Below are 12,968 nucleotides of genomic sequence, written 5' to 3'. Positions count from 1 at the left end.
TGAACATTTAAACAAACAAACAAACAAACAAATCACAAAACGGGCAAAAACACTGATATGCTATTTTTTTCCTATGAAGCTGGTTAGACTTCAACTGGCTTAGCTGTAAGAGCACCACCGATGGTCATCAAAAAAAAAAAAAAAAAAACGTTAAACATTTCAGATGTTAAAATTCTGGTAAAAAAAAAATGTGTTCTTCATTTTTCAGATAATTGAAAACACAGAGGTACAAGGCAACAACTGATATTAGAAAGCTCTTAGCAGAAAATGTTACTGCACAAGTTGATGGAAATAAGACTGAAACACGAGCATTTGTTTCAATTCATTTCTGTTGTGTTTTTAAGTGTTTTTTTTGTTTTGATCACCAAAACATAAGATGCCAAAAGATCAGCCTGTAAAAACAGTGTAGAAATTACTCAAAGATAAACTGGTCAACACATGTATTTGCTACTGCCCCCCTCTAATAAGCCACTCTAGTTATCTTAAAATGTTTTGCCGTATTTCACATTTGACATGAAAGTTGCTGGTGAACATAAACCTTGAGTAAAGTGACCTCTAGTGGTTGTCAATACCCGTACACATAAACACTGCATTAGTTTTAAATTAAGTGTAAAGCTTAAAGTTTGTGCTCAAAGCAACCAATAGAAATAGAGCTAAGACTTTAAACTTTAAAATAAATCTATCAGAAAAGATAAAAAGAAGAGCAAAACACTGGCTTCTACTCACTGATGTTACTTAAGTGCAATCTTTAGCCTGAATGTAGTTCTCAATGACACCAAAATGAAGAGGTTTTATCCAGCGCACAGTACCAGGGCCACTCAGCAAACTCACATTTGATACAACTATTCATTACACTAAACTGCAGTTTGTCATCCGTAACTGTTGTGGCACTATATTTATTTATATATATGAAAATCACCAATGGTGTGCCCAAGGCACACACGCCACACAAAAACTCCTGATGACAGGCAGTTATTAAGCAGACTTTCCCTGAATGATTCTGCTAACATGGCTAAAAAAGTACACAAAGAGGTTAATTTATTTATTTAAAAAAAAAATAAAAATCCAGATTTCCCTCCTAAAAAAACCAAAACAAAGTAAGATCAGGTTTTCTTGCACAAAAAAGGCTGACTCACCAATGGACATCAAACTACCTAAAAGAAAACTAAAACCAGCACGCACATACACAAAAAGTCTCTTTGCAAAAATGAACGATTTTTGATGTTTTCCTGACAAATGTGTAACATTACATCACACATCCTTACAAAACTGTTCTCAAACTGCCCACAATGTGTCTGCAGATATCTTTAAGTCACATCCTGTCATATACTGTCAATCACAAAATACAAACTTCATCACTCATTGAGTTAATACCCAGTTACTTTGCCATGCGGAGAGTGCACTGTGCTTCAACCCATGCATCCATAAATGTATTGAAACACATGCAATTTATAAACTTCCATTTCAAAGTGAACTATTTGATCAGATTACCGTGCACAAGCTAAACTTATTTAACAGCATTAAGACTAATCTTCCTATAGAGCTTAACATATGAGAATTACATTTAAGAAGTACTGATATCTCCTATGTGTCACAGTAATAATGCCTTTTATTCACCATCCATGTTAAACACACACACACACACACACCTGTGACTGCAGCAGTCTGTGAGTCCTGTTCAGTGAGAATAGGGTAGCCTAGATATCCTAGGTGCTCCAGGCAACGGTGGATGTCAAGGTATGCAGAAAGCCTGTGAAGGTCATACGTGTGCAGACAATAAACTCCTGGACGTGCATTAAAGTGTAAACCCAGAGCTTACTTAACACATAATGTCAATAATTTACAAAGAAACTTACGTCCACTGACAGAGGTAGCCGTGATTTGAGATGTAGCCCTCGTTTGTGGTTGGGACAGTCATGTAGACTTCAGGACCCCATGGCATGTAAGGACATACGCAAAACAGGTTTCTAAGCTCTTTCGGTGACAAGGCGGAATCCTTATCCTAAGAGGGAAAGCAATGCACTTCATCAAAACCAGAATGTCAGTAACGTAACAGCTCATCTGGCTCACAATCCATCGCAGGTCACTGTTTATTATGACAAATGTTGTGAGACCCTATAGATGATCACTGTGCATAACTTTGATTAAATTCTTATCAATACCGTAGGAGTAGTGAATCCTGTGAATTGTGGATGAATGGATGGATAGACTCACCATGGTATGAGCTACCATTTAGCAGGGAGATCATGTTTACACTAATTTTACTGTGCAGCATGACACGAGACCCTTTCAAACACTCACTGCATTCTATTAATCGATCTGGCTTTATGTGTTAGCGGCACCCTGTTTATTTTTCATAACAAAGCTGAGACAGCAGTCATTACAAAAATCTTATGTACCTCCTTTAACACAGACCTGAATCCATACTGTCACATTAACAGCACACATAAAATTACAAGCAGAGAGAACAAGAGCCAGTTTGTGCACTTTTTGTTGTCAGAGGCATATAAACATTTAATTTACTAAACCTAAGTGTGTACGGACACTTTCCCTTGACTACATACATCAAATCTTGTGCATAATAGACAAAATTGCACAAGTACTGAGGTACCTTCCAGCATCAAGGTCAAGGAAACTTTTTACGTAACCACGAGGAATCTGAATTAAAGTCAATGTTATAGACCCCATGTCTGAATAGAGCTCATGACTCAAACAACTGAACTTGCTACTTACTTCGTCATATTTGTCAAACAACTGCTGGATGAACTGGTAACCCTGATGATTGAGCTCTGTGGTGCAGCCAACAGGAACTCTGAGTCTGACAAGAGAAGAACATTTAGATATTTCAATATTTCTCTGACTAATGCAGAAAACCAAACAAAGTCAAATCCACCTGGATGAACAAGATGACTGAGATTACTGTAACTGTACAGGAGCAATGATGCTTTCAGTGTAATTATATGCCCCACTGGTTTACTGTGGCCTTCAGCAATGTTATGTTTTTGGACTGAGACAGGATGCAGGCACTACACATACTCAGGGTAAAGGTAATCATCAGTCAGCTCAAGGTTGTCATCGTAGCCAAACTTCCTGAGGATAGTCCACGTGGTTTCATGTCGACCCCTCTGAATAAATAATGTATTAAGGAACAAGAAACCTGAAAAAAAAGAAAAAAAGAAACGTGACACCATTAGTTGAATACGACCCTCAAACAACCTGGTTTAAGGTTACACGCTGACATTCATAACTTTGTATTTAATAATTTTTTAACCATTTAGGGTCAGGCCATTGTCCTGGACTCCATCGCTGGTGTTCTTCCAAACTACAGTCTTTACATCTTCTAAGGCTTGTGGTGCCAGAGGATTCCCAAAACAGGATTTCTACATGAAGACATGTGTTTTTAGTAAACAAATCAGATGTTTTTCTGAAGTAAAAGCTGAGAAAACATCTGATTTGTTTAAAATGAGCACCTGAAAGCAGTTGAGTTCAGCATCACTGAGAATGCGGTCGTTGTCCTGGTCGGAAATGTAGAATATTCGTGTGAGGGCTCGGACACACGACGGTTTTAGCTAGAGATAAACATTAGATATAAAATTAATTAATTTGAATGTATGCGTGTATACAAGTGAAGTGTTTCAGACAGGAAGAACCACACCTGGCATGCAGCTCCAAAATAAATAAATAAAAAATAATGGCTGACCTGTTTGTCCTCAGGGTCATAAAGAGGAGCAGTGGGGTGTAGAACTGCCTTCTGTGCATAATAGAACAGCTCTGAAATGTTTTTTAGGTTCTTTGCAGAGCACTTGGAAAAAAAAGACATAGTGCAAAGAATGGTTCAGATATCATTGTCACAGAAATCCCAAAGGCAGATAAGGTGTTCATGTGTAAATATTTTTATGAATCCAGGCGAGTCCAGGTAAAATAAGCAGGTGTGTACAGACAGGAGAGATTAGATCTGTGTGTGTGAGTTAAGTTTCACCTCAACACATGTCTCAATCTCAGAGAACTGGTTCATGATGGGTAGAATGGTTTCCATGGAACTCCCACAGCGCAGATCAGATTTGTTTCCCACGAGGATGATGGGAACCCTGATGTAGCAAACGGAGACAGAAGAACTTTCAGCACAACACCGTCGGGACTTATTAAAGACATACATCACAACCTAAGCTCCTGGTCACTTGTGGGATTCAAATACTAATACTCGCTCCACATTTTGAGATGCGCTAAGGTCCACTTTATAAAATGTCATAAGAAGCTCCAGTTCCCAGATTACAATGTTTGCCAACACCATATGCAAACAAACACTGTAAAAGAGTGCAAAGTTCAACAGATTAGAGGACACACACACACACACACACACACACACACACACACACACACAGCCTCTAATACCTACTTATTTCCCTTCTCTGCATCTCCGTTGACTAAAGGTATCCATTTGGTTTTAATCTGAAAAAAGAAAAGGCGGCATGTAACACATGTGCGTGCGATCACTGCACAGTATGACACAATATAAGACAAACAGTAGTTTACTACCTTGTCTATTGTGTCCTCATTGGTGACATCATACACTACACACACCACATTAGCCTGTAAGGGTTGTAAAAAGAAAGTTGGATCTTAATCCCAAAAACTGAGAGCAGACTCAGTTTAAACTGTTTAAATGATTGCTACTTTACACTCATCATTTCAAAGACAAACAAAACAAAAACTAGAACAACAAAACAACTTTAAGTACTGATTACATTTTGCAAGAGTGCATATATGTACCTGGAGCCAGAGAAAGGAAAAGGATCAGTCTGAAGTTTTATGGCCCCAGCTTTCATATTTTTATTTACAAGTTTGCAAAGGTGCACTCCAGCTGGAAATAATAACATTTATTATGTTCTCTTGCTGCTTGCTGCATTTACCTTGATGATCTCATCTCTAAGGACCTCGTCACTCTGCTCTTTTTCTGTTGAGGTTGAAGATAAACATTCATCTCAAACTCATGCCATTCAGACACATGTGCACAATTTGCAACTTCGACAAACTGCACACAGTGTACAACAAGAACAAATCAATAGTGTAATAATGATGTGCTACCTGAGTAGTCCACTATGTGTGTGGGAACCTTCTCTGGAGTCACATCAGCAGGAATGGTTATCTCTTCAGCTCTGGGGGGAACCTGTTAGAAATTAAACATCATTAACTGAATTAATAATCACAAACTACTGTTGGATGCAGTCATAATAAGACTCTGGTCATAAAAAGATGGATATGGTCAGCAACAATTAGTAGGCTGTGGTGTTTAACCCATGCTCAATTTGTGTCAAGCAGTATGTCAGTAAAATACCCCCCACATCATTACACCACTGCTAACCTGAGCTGACAAGATGGTATCTACTTTAGTGTTCTACTTAATGTGCTTTTAGCTTTAATTTTCTGCATACTCCAATAACCAATTTTTACTACCAAGGTAACTGTTGCTTTTCTATCAGCTTGAACCCATCTAGCTATTCTGAACTCTTGCATGAACAGGATGCCTAATTTGAGAACTGCTGCTCAGTGGATATTTTTTGGTTTTCAGACCAACTCCCAGAGATGCTTGCATGGGAAGATCAGATCAGTGGTTTCTGAAGTACTCAGACCAGCCTGTCTGGCACCAACCATAATGCCACGTTCAAAGTCCCTTTAATCACGTCTTTTGGCAATTGTGATGCTCGGTTTGAACTTCAGCTTGTCATCTAGAACATGTCTACATGCCTAAATGCACTGAGTTGCTGCCATTTGATTGGCTGCTTAGATATTTGTGTTAGTAGGCAGTTCAACAGGTGCACCTAAAAAAGTGAAGGAGTGTACATAGCGAGAAAAGACAAATGTTTAGATGCTTAGAAAGGCACAGCAGTGGTGAGCTGTGCTTACAGTTACCTGTTCAGGGAACTCCTCTCCAACCAGAGACATGATGAGAGATGTCTTCCCCACTTTGGCTGTCAGAGAAGAAAATGAGAGGATAAAAGGCGCTAATCTAGCTCGTATTTTGATAGCACCTAGTTATAAAATAGTTATTATGTGGAGTGACCGCTTCATAAAGCCCACTTAATTGAAACGTGTTCACTTAGAAGAAAGCATGATTATATAAAAGACATACTATTGTTTGGCAGCTAACTGTTACTGTTTTACCTTTAGTTAGTTTATATGGCTCCTTGATGACTGTATCGACCGTTAGAGAGTACTGATGTGTTAGCTTACCTAACTCAAAGCAAACTTTCCAAAATAACAATAAACGACCAATAAAATATACTTATGTTTTGTACAGTATGGCTTAAAACTGTTCAGTCAATAAGATAAAAATACATGAAATGATAACGTTATTGCGATTACTCCGCGCTAGAATCCAGCAGCGCATTATTAACTGTAACTTTCCAGTCAAATATTTTAAGCTAGCGAAATATAAACGAAAGACAGGAGTATATTGTACCAGCAAAAAACATATATTTTTATATGAGTAACTTCTTTCCTTTTAAAGACACTTATCGCCTCTTGGCATCAGCAGTTACCCAGAACATATTCAATTAGAAGTCAAAAAGTTAGTTAGCTACGGCAGCTAATGGCTGCTAGTTGCTTAGCTTGTGCTCGGCTGTCAGTGTGAATGACTTACGTTCCCCCAGTAAAAGTATCCTGACGTCTTGTTTCATGTTTCCTCTCTCTCTGGAGAACAGTCAGACACGTCGCGGCACTAAAGTGACATCCACCATTCATTTGAATGTCAAATTTCTAGCTTAAAACAAACGTGTGCCACTCCACAGCGATATGCAGCCAAGGTGAAATCATATCTTTCCGGTTCACAGAGGAGACTGTGAAACCACGCCCTCTGCTGGGCACAGGCCAGGCGTTACTCACTGCACTGTTGTCTTTGGATTTACTGCACTGGATCAGGGTTTGTTTGCTCAACTAAACACTGAAATCACAGGGAATACACAACAAGTGCAAACAAGAAAAAAATAATATCAAACATGATATGTGGTTTCACATCAATCTGTGTTCATCACTCCCAGTTTAGCATTTTTAATCACATTTCATCCTCGCAAATATAAATACATGGAGCACATCATCGGGGTCTATATTTTAACATTTGTCCCATTTATTGTCAGTCAATACTATAATTAGAGAGTTTGCTTTTCATTAATTTGAATCTTATTTTTGTAAACAGAATAATTTGGGTGTAAAGATGATTGGATTTTTTTTTTTCAGAAAAAACTGTGGAAAAGCTCCTGACAGAAGTGGTGACTAGTATTGGTAATTAGTGAGACTGTCATTGACTGGGAAGCCAGACTTCAAGTCTTTGTCACAGAATATCACTTGTGTGTGTCCTTTTATAGAAGGAACGCGGGGACAATGAGTACAACATATTCTGAGGAGGGCACCTGTCATTCTGGTCCACAGCCTTAGTAAAAACATGTTGTAATTTTACACTTGCCTTTTAGTTTCACACCAATGGAAAAATAGTAAATGCCAAGAGCTGTTTATCACTCATTTACACTAACACACATTCATACACTCAGTACGAAAACTCATGATATATACATCTCTATATATAGAAATAACTAGACACACAAAAGATCTTGAATAAAAAAACCCATTATATTTCAAAAACATACATATAAAAAATGATTCAGTCGATAAACATATGTGACAAATCTTTCAACAAGTCTTCCACAAACAACACCAGTTCCACCAAAAATATTCAACTGATTGAGCGATCTAAGAAACAGGGTTACATAAAAAAATAAAACCTAGGTGAAAAATAATGAGCCTGCACAGATCGGGTCAGAGGCCTCGCACTTCCCACAGCAGGATCTCATTATAAGCCACAGAGAAAAGAAGTGTCCCAGAGGGAGAGAACTGGCACGTCTGCAGTGAGTCGCTGTGCTGCAAGAAGTCCTGAAACCTGCCACTTGTTGACTTGATCAGCTTCAGCACTCGCTCTGATAAGACACGAGACACACAGCGAATAATTCATCACTGAACAGAAGCCAACCAATGCAGCTTTAATGTTTTTACTGGAACCATGTGACACATTTACAATATAAGCAAACAAATGAACAAGAAAAAAACCTCAGCATTTACCATGTGATCCCACAGCTACAAGATGACTCTTAGAAGACAGGCTAATGCATGTGGCCCAGTGGGGGAAGGAAATCTTCTTGATTATCTGCAAATAGGAATAAAAACAGGCTTCACACACTGTCTGTGTGCAACATTTGCTAGTATACATTCATAAAAAATAAGAATAAAAAAAAAAAAGAATAATTCAAAGCACTAATGCAGTGAAGCAAAGAGAAAATGTACAGTGATACCTGTTTTTTAGTGAGGCTATAAAAAGACAGCTCTTTCTCTACTCCGTAGCCGGTGTAAACCACCAGGCTGTGGTCTGCTGGGCAGAAGGAAGCCATGCTGGGGGGCAGGCTGTCACCCTACAACATATGGAAGGAACAAAAAATATTAGATGGAGACGGGTAAAAAAAACACAAAAAACAGATTGAGCTTTGTTTTTCTGTCTCTTTAAAATGGAAAATGTTTATTAATTAACAAGAGAACCTAAACTCATCATATAAATATGCCCGATGTAGCCACACAGACTCATTTTCATCTGCAGTCGTTGGCTAGTTGATAGCATATTAAATTCGTCAACAAAACAGAGCCATGTGAGCAGAATTAAAGACAGAAACACATGTAACGTAAAGCACATACCCAACATTTCTCTGGTTACCGAATTACAAGCACGACTGCAAAAAACTTGTTTTCTTGAGGCATATTTTACAGTCGCCTCTGGAAAGCGCTCTGAATGTACATTACCTTGTACTTATTAAGAGGAGGTGGAGGGGCAGAAGAATCCTGCTTCTTGGTTTTAACATATAGATACATCATCGTATCATCAGCATATTATTAGCTCATCATTGTGTCATCTGGCAAGTTACAGTAGGAGGGCAGTTTTTTTTTTTTTTTAAACAGGTTACAACTAATATTTTTTCCCTTTCACTGTACAGAGCAACACAATCTTTTGTTTACTGTGCATTACTCACTAAAACTCTGTGCATATTTAAAGTCTAAATATACTTCAGTCCTGTGCTGGTAGGATTTATGCTTAAGCATAAAATGAGGATGAGCAAAAGAAACAGCCCTTCAATCCTACATTGGGGTTGAAGGGCTCTCGCTATGCTGTTGGAATGTTTTTGCAGATACTGCAAGCCAATATAGAGTTCTATATAGTTCTGTGTGACCCTGTTTATGACAGTCCAGCTGTAGCAGCAGTTTCTATTTATGCACTTATCAAAAATTTTAGCTGCATCAGAAACTTAACATCCCCCCCCCCAAAAAAAACCAAAACCCCCCAAACAAAACAAAAAGCCATTAAAGTGACATTTCAACTCATTACTATGAACTGTTACTTAAAATACAGATTGTACCGTGAAATGGGCAGGAGCAGGAAAGGACAGCCAGTCTAGCAGATTACACTTGTCTTTCATCCAGTCGGCAGCCCACACACTGACGCGCCTGTCAGCGCTCGTGGCCAACCACAGGTCATTTCCTTCCAGCCCAAAATTTTTACACTGGGGTTGAGAAGACAAAACAGTGTCAGAAAGGTACTGATGAAAGAAAAATGGTTTTAAGTATCACAAAAGTTAGACGTCTTGCTTTTAAATAGTTTCACACAGGATCATTAACTCTAGCTAATATATTTCTGTGTATAAGAAGCAGGGTTCACTGATGAATTTTAGTGTTTCTCTCACTGATTAATACTGACCATAGAGTTTATTACCAGTTCACATTTACATCTTCAGCTTCATTTTCACACATGCAGTGGGATTTGCAGACATTACCCAGAGGAGTGACAATGCACATGCCCAAATGAATCAGACTTTGCTTTAGCACAGTCTATGTGATGTCCAGTTAAGCCCATGTGTCAACAGTGCAGGTAATTAAAGCAAGTGTGTGGGTTATGTGTCCTGCCTGCACGTTGTACCTACATCAGTGCCGCGCAGGTGTGAGAACGTGTGCTGTGGGGTCTACGAGCAACATGTGAGGCTAAGTCTCTGCAGAACTTTAAACTTAAGGATGAATATATCCCAAAAGGAATGATTCAGAACACTGTTTTGATTCTGTGACTGGTTCTATCGAAACGACCTCAGCTGCAGGTTGTTTATATATTATTTTCATATATATTTCTTAATCTCTTGTGGTTGGTTTCCAACATCTGCCACGGTTTCTGTTGTTCTGACTTCAGAGAGCTGACCTGTTCAATCACACACTGGATTGTGGTGATCATCGCTCCTTTGTGGTCCTTTATGACTCGAATAGTTGCTCCATTTACCGGGCTGCTGACGGCTACCAGACCATTCTTCCCGGCTGAAAGGATCACATGACCTGTACAGGGGGGGACAAAAAAAAGTTCCAAAGCTACAACTGGATGAAACATTAAATTTTACTGCCAGAACAGTAATGCACAAATGAGCCTTGAGATTCAAGAGCAAGTCCTTCCTGTGAGTATTTTCACTGAACAAAGTGACGTAGCCGAAATATATTATCACACTCTTATTCCTGCAAAGCAGATAAAATGTAAATACACTACATTCAGCTCTCCTCTCTCACCATTAGCTGAGTACTGGATGGCAGAGATAGCCACGTGATGGGGATGCAGCTTCATCTCCATCTCTGTTGAGGCGAGCCGAAAGATCCTTACAGTCCCGTCACTGTATCCCCCAGCCACGTACGTGCTGTCTGCACTGGAAAAAGGGCTCCAGCACACACAGTCACAAGCCTGATGAAGACATGAAACAAGTGCACGAGCTGCTTATTAATTTTCAGCTTCAATAATTCTGTGATATTACTGAGATTAGCATCGATTAGCTTTGATGCTTTCAGTTGGTGTAGAAAGTATCCAACATAATTCTTGTGGCAAAATCCCCTTTGAGGGTACTCACTCACCTGGTTGAGCACCTGGAACTGCACCACCAGCTCATAGCTCGAGGTTGACCACACCCTCACGCTGCCGTCCTCGCTGCAGGTGGCAAAGTGGCTCTCGTCAAAGCTAAACGCTACGTCATTCACCTGGAGAGCAGAGAACACACAGAGACGCAAGTGTTTTCTCTAGCCTGAAGATAACATTCAACAAGCAAGCAGAGCATCCTCAGAGATCTTATTAAGACATTTCTGGCATTTTCTTGCTACAGGTTCTGCATATTTTTTCACAACAGCCCATTCTGTTGTATCAGGCGCAGATTATTATTGTGATTAATGCCTGCTGTGCATCTCTCTTAAGAGAGAAAAAAGGCTTACAGAAATACCCCAAAAAATAAACAAGAGAACAGCTGTGGGAGGTCATTAAACCACTGAGGCAGATAAACAGACAAATCAATATGTAAACTGAACGTGAATAACCAAAAGCAATGTAAAAGAAGCCTTTAATAAAAACTGATCTGATAATGTCAGGCTTTTCACAGTCTACTCTTTGTGCTGCGGACAGATTGCACTTACTTAATGACAGGCAGCCTTTGAATTTCACAAAGAAGCCAATTAACTATTGATTTTCTGTTCCTCTGAACTCCAGGGAGTCATTTTTATGCTTTTGTCTTAGAACTACCAGAATCTCCAAGTCTCTAATGCTTTATAATCATTTAAGTGTTAATTTTGTTGAGGTCTGTTATTTCTTTATCATTTTTCCCTGTTCAAACAGGATTATGGACTCTATCTATTAGCAGGAGAGGCAGTAAGGTTTTCTGCTGAGTATAAAAGAGATGATGGTGGGCTAATTTATTTGAAATGAAGAGGAAATGATTAATAGTCTTCAACATCTGAGCTTGAAGCACTTTAGATTCTTATCATACATGGACTGGATCTGTGAGGGGTAAAATCAGCAGCTTGGATTGATTATACCTGCAGCTATACAAATATAAAGAAACATTTTCTCAATGAAAAAGGAAAAGACTGTCAAGTTTCCATTACAGAGAGCCTTCTGTAAACAACACAGGACACAGCAGCTCTATAACAAATCTGTTTTTATAATGATGCGATGTGCAGTTATATATTTTATCAGTCACATTCATTAATACACATTTAAGGTATAACATGCAATCAGCCCACAAGAACATTATTATTTCTGTGTCACGAGCTAATGATTCCTAAATGTCACACTGGTACCTTAGTTTTGTGGCCGCTGACCAGTCGGATGTTGCTGTTATCTGACCAGTTGATGTACCAGAGGGTTCCTGCCGTGGTTCCAACAATCCCCATGTCCATTGTGTTATCGAACGATGCACTCACTGTTGCCCCATCCAGCATTATCTCTTGCTCCAACACCACTGCTGTCCCACTGAAGCACAGACAGAGGTGCTCATAAGCACTGATCCACCATTAAAATAGAGACAGGTCTCTGTTTTATTCTTTACCTGGTTCTTAATGTTTCAAAAAACACAACAGAGCATTATGCAGAGAAAGAGGTCAGCTTATAAGTGAACCAAGAAGTGAAAAAGAAATCTGCATAAATACTGTTTCTCATTTATTGTTCTTATTCATAACACAAATAACACTGCTCACTGTTTGAGACAGACAGCCAATGACAACCATTTTATTAAGCACATTTTAAGACAACTGCCCAGATAACTTATTTTTATGAAGACAAAGGACAGAAAACAGAAGGCTGACCTAAAGTGAAAAGGGGGGAATGACTTGGCCCACAGTGAAGGAGAAGTAGTCATGAAATGTTCTGCAAATGTGGAAAATATTTCAAGACTCTATCCGATGATGACAACAAGCTGGCTGAGAGAATGGCAAGTATGTGCAAAACAACTCGAATGTCAGGCAACTTGAAGAACACTAAATTTTAAACATGGTTAATTTACAAGTTTCTCTTACTTGCACATGAGTTATTATACAGCCCTTACAGCTTCAGTATTCTTCTCCTTATTTACAATATTGAATGGGGGAGG

The 12,968-nt window shown here is 38.9% G+C and overlaps 2 protein-coding genes across 4 annotated transcripts in view; both read right to left on the bottom strand.

The window, feature by feature from the left end:
- The window catches only part of rhot2 (ras homolog family member T2), a 12,024-nt gene extending 5,242 nt beyond the window's left edge, over positions 1-6,782 (bottom strand). Inside the window, exons 1-14 of one of the 2 annotated variants that reach the window (XM_085171488.1) lie at positions 6,641-6,782; positions 5,911-5,969; positions 5,086-5,167; positions 4,911-4,954; positions 4,537-4,590; positions 4,397-4,449; positions 3,980-4,088; positions 3,701-3,802; positions 3,471-3,569; positions 3,272-3,380; positions 3,037-3,157; positions 2,734-2,818; positions 1,857-2,002; positions 1,650-1,750 (exon numbers count right to left, since the gene is read on the bottom strand). In XM_085171488.1, coding sequence (XP_085027614.1) covers positions 1,650-1,750; positions 1,857-2,002; positions 2,734-2,818; positions 3,037-3,157; positions 3,272-3,380; positions 3,471-3,569; positions 3,701-3,802; positions 3,980-4,088; positions 4,397-4,449; positions 4,537-4,590; positions 4,911-4,954; positions 5,086-5,167; positions 5,911-5,969; positions 6,641-6,677 — 1,201 coding nt within the window. In that variant the 5' untranslated portion in view covers positions 6,678-6,782. The other variant, XM_085171489.1, reaches the window with a different exon arrangement.
- Positions 6,642-12,968, bottom strand: part of wdr90 (WD repeat domain 90) — a 22,562-nt gene continuing 16,235 nt past the window's right edge. For both annotated transcript variants that reach the window (XM_085171483.1, XM_085171484.1), the window contains 8 exons: positions 12,181-12,352; positions 10,969-11,091; positions 10,633-10,801; positions 10,277-10,407; positions 9,450-9,593; positions 8,340-8,456; positions 8,110-8,194; positions 6,642-7,967 (listed from right to left, as the gene is read on the bottom strand). In XM_085171483.1, the coding sequence (XP_085027609.1) occupies positions 7,810-7,967; positions 8,110-8,194; positions 8,340-8,456; positions 9,450-9,593; positions 10,277-10,407; positions 10,633-10,801; positions 10,969-11,091; positions 12,181-12,352 (1,099 nt within the window). In that variant the 3' untranslated portion in view covers positions 6,642-7,809. The remainder of the gene's footprint in view (positions 7,968-8,109; positions 8,195-8,339; positions 8,457-9,449; positions 9,594-10,276; positions 10,408-10,632; positions 10,802-10,968; positions 11,092-12,180; positions 12,353-12,968) is intronic.

The sequence above is a fragment of the Neolamprologus multifasciatus genome, chromosome 8 (genome assembly GCF_963576455.1).
Source record: "Neolamprologus multifasciatus chromosome 8, fNeoMul1.2, whole genome shotgun sequence".
Taxonomy (NCBI): Eukaryota; Metazoa; Chordata; class Actinopteri; order Cichliformes; family Cichlidae; genus Neolamprologus; species Neolamprologus multifasciatus.
This window is presented reverse-complemented; position numbering and strand designations above follow the sequence as displayed.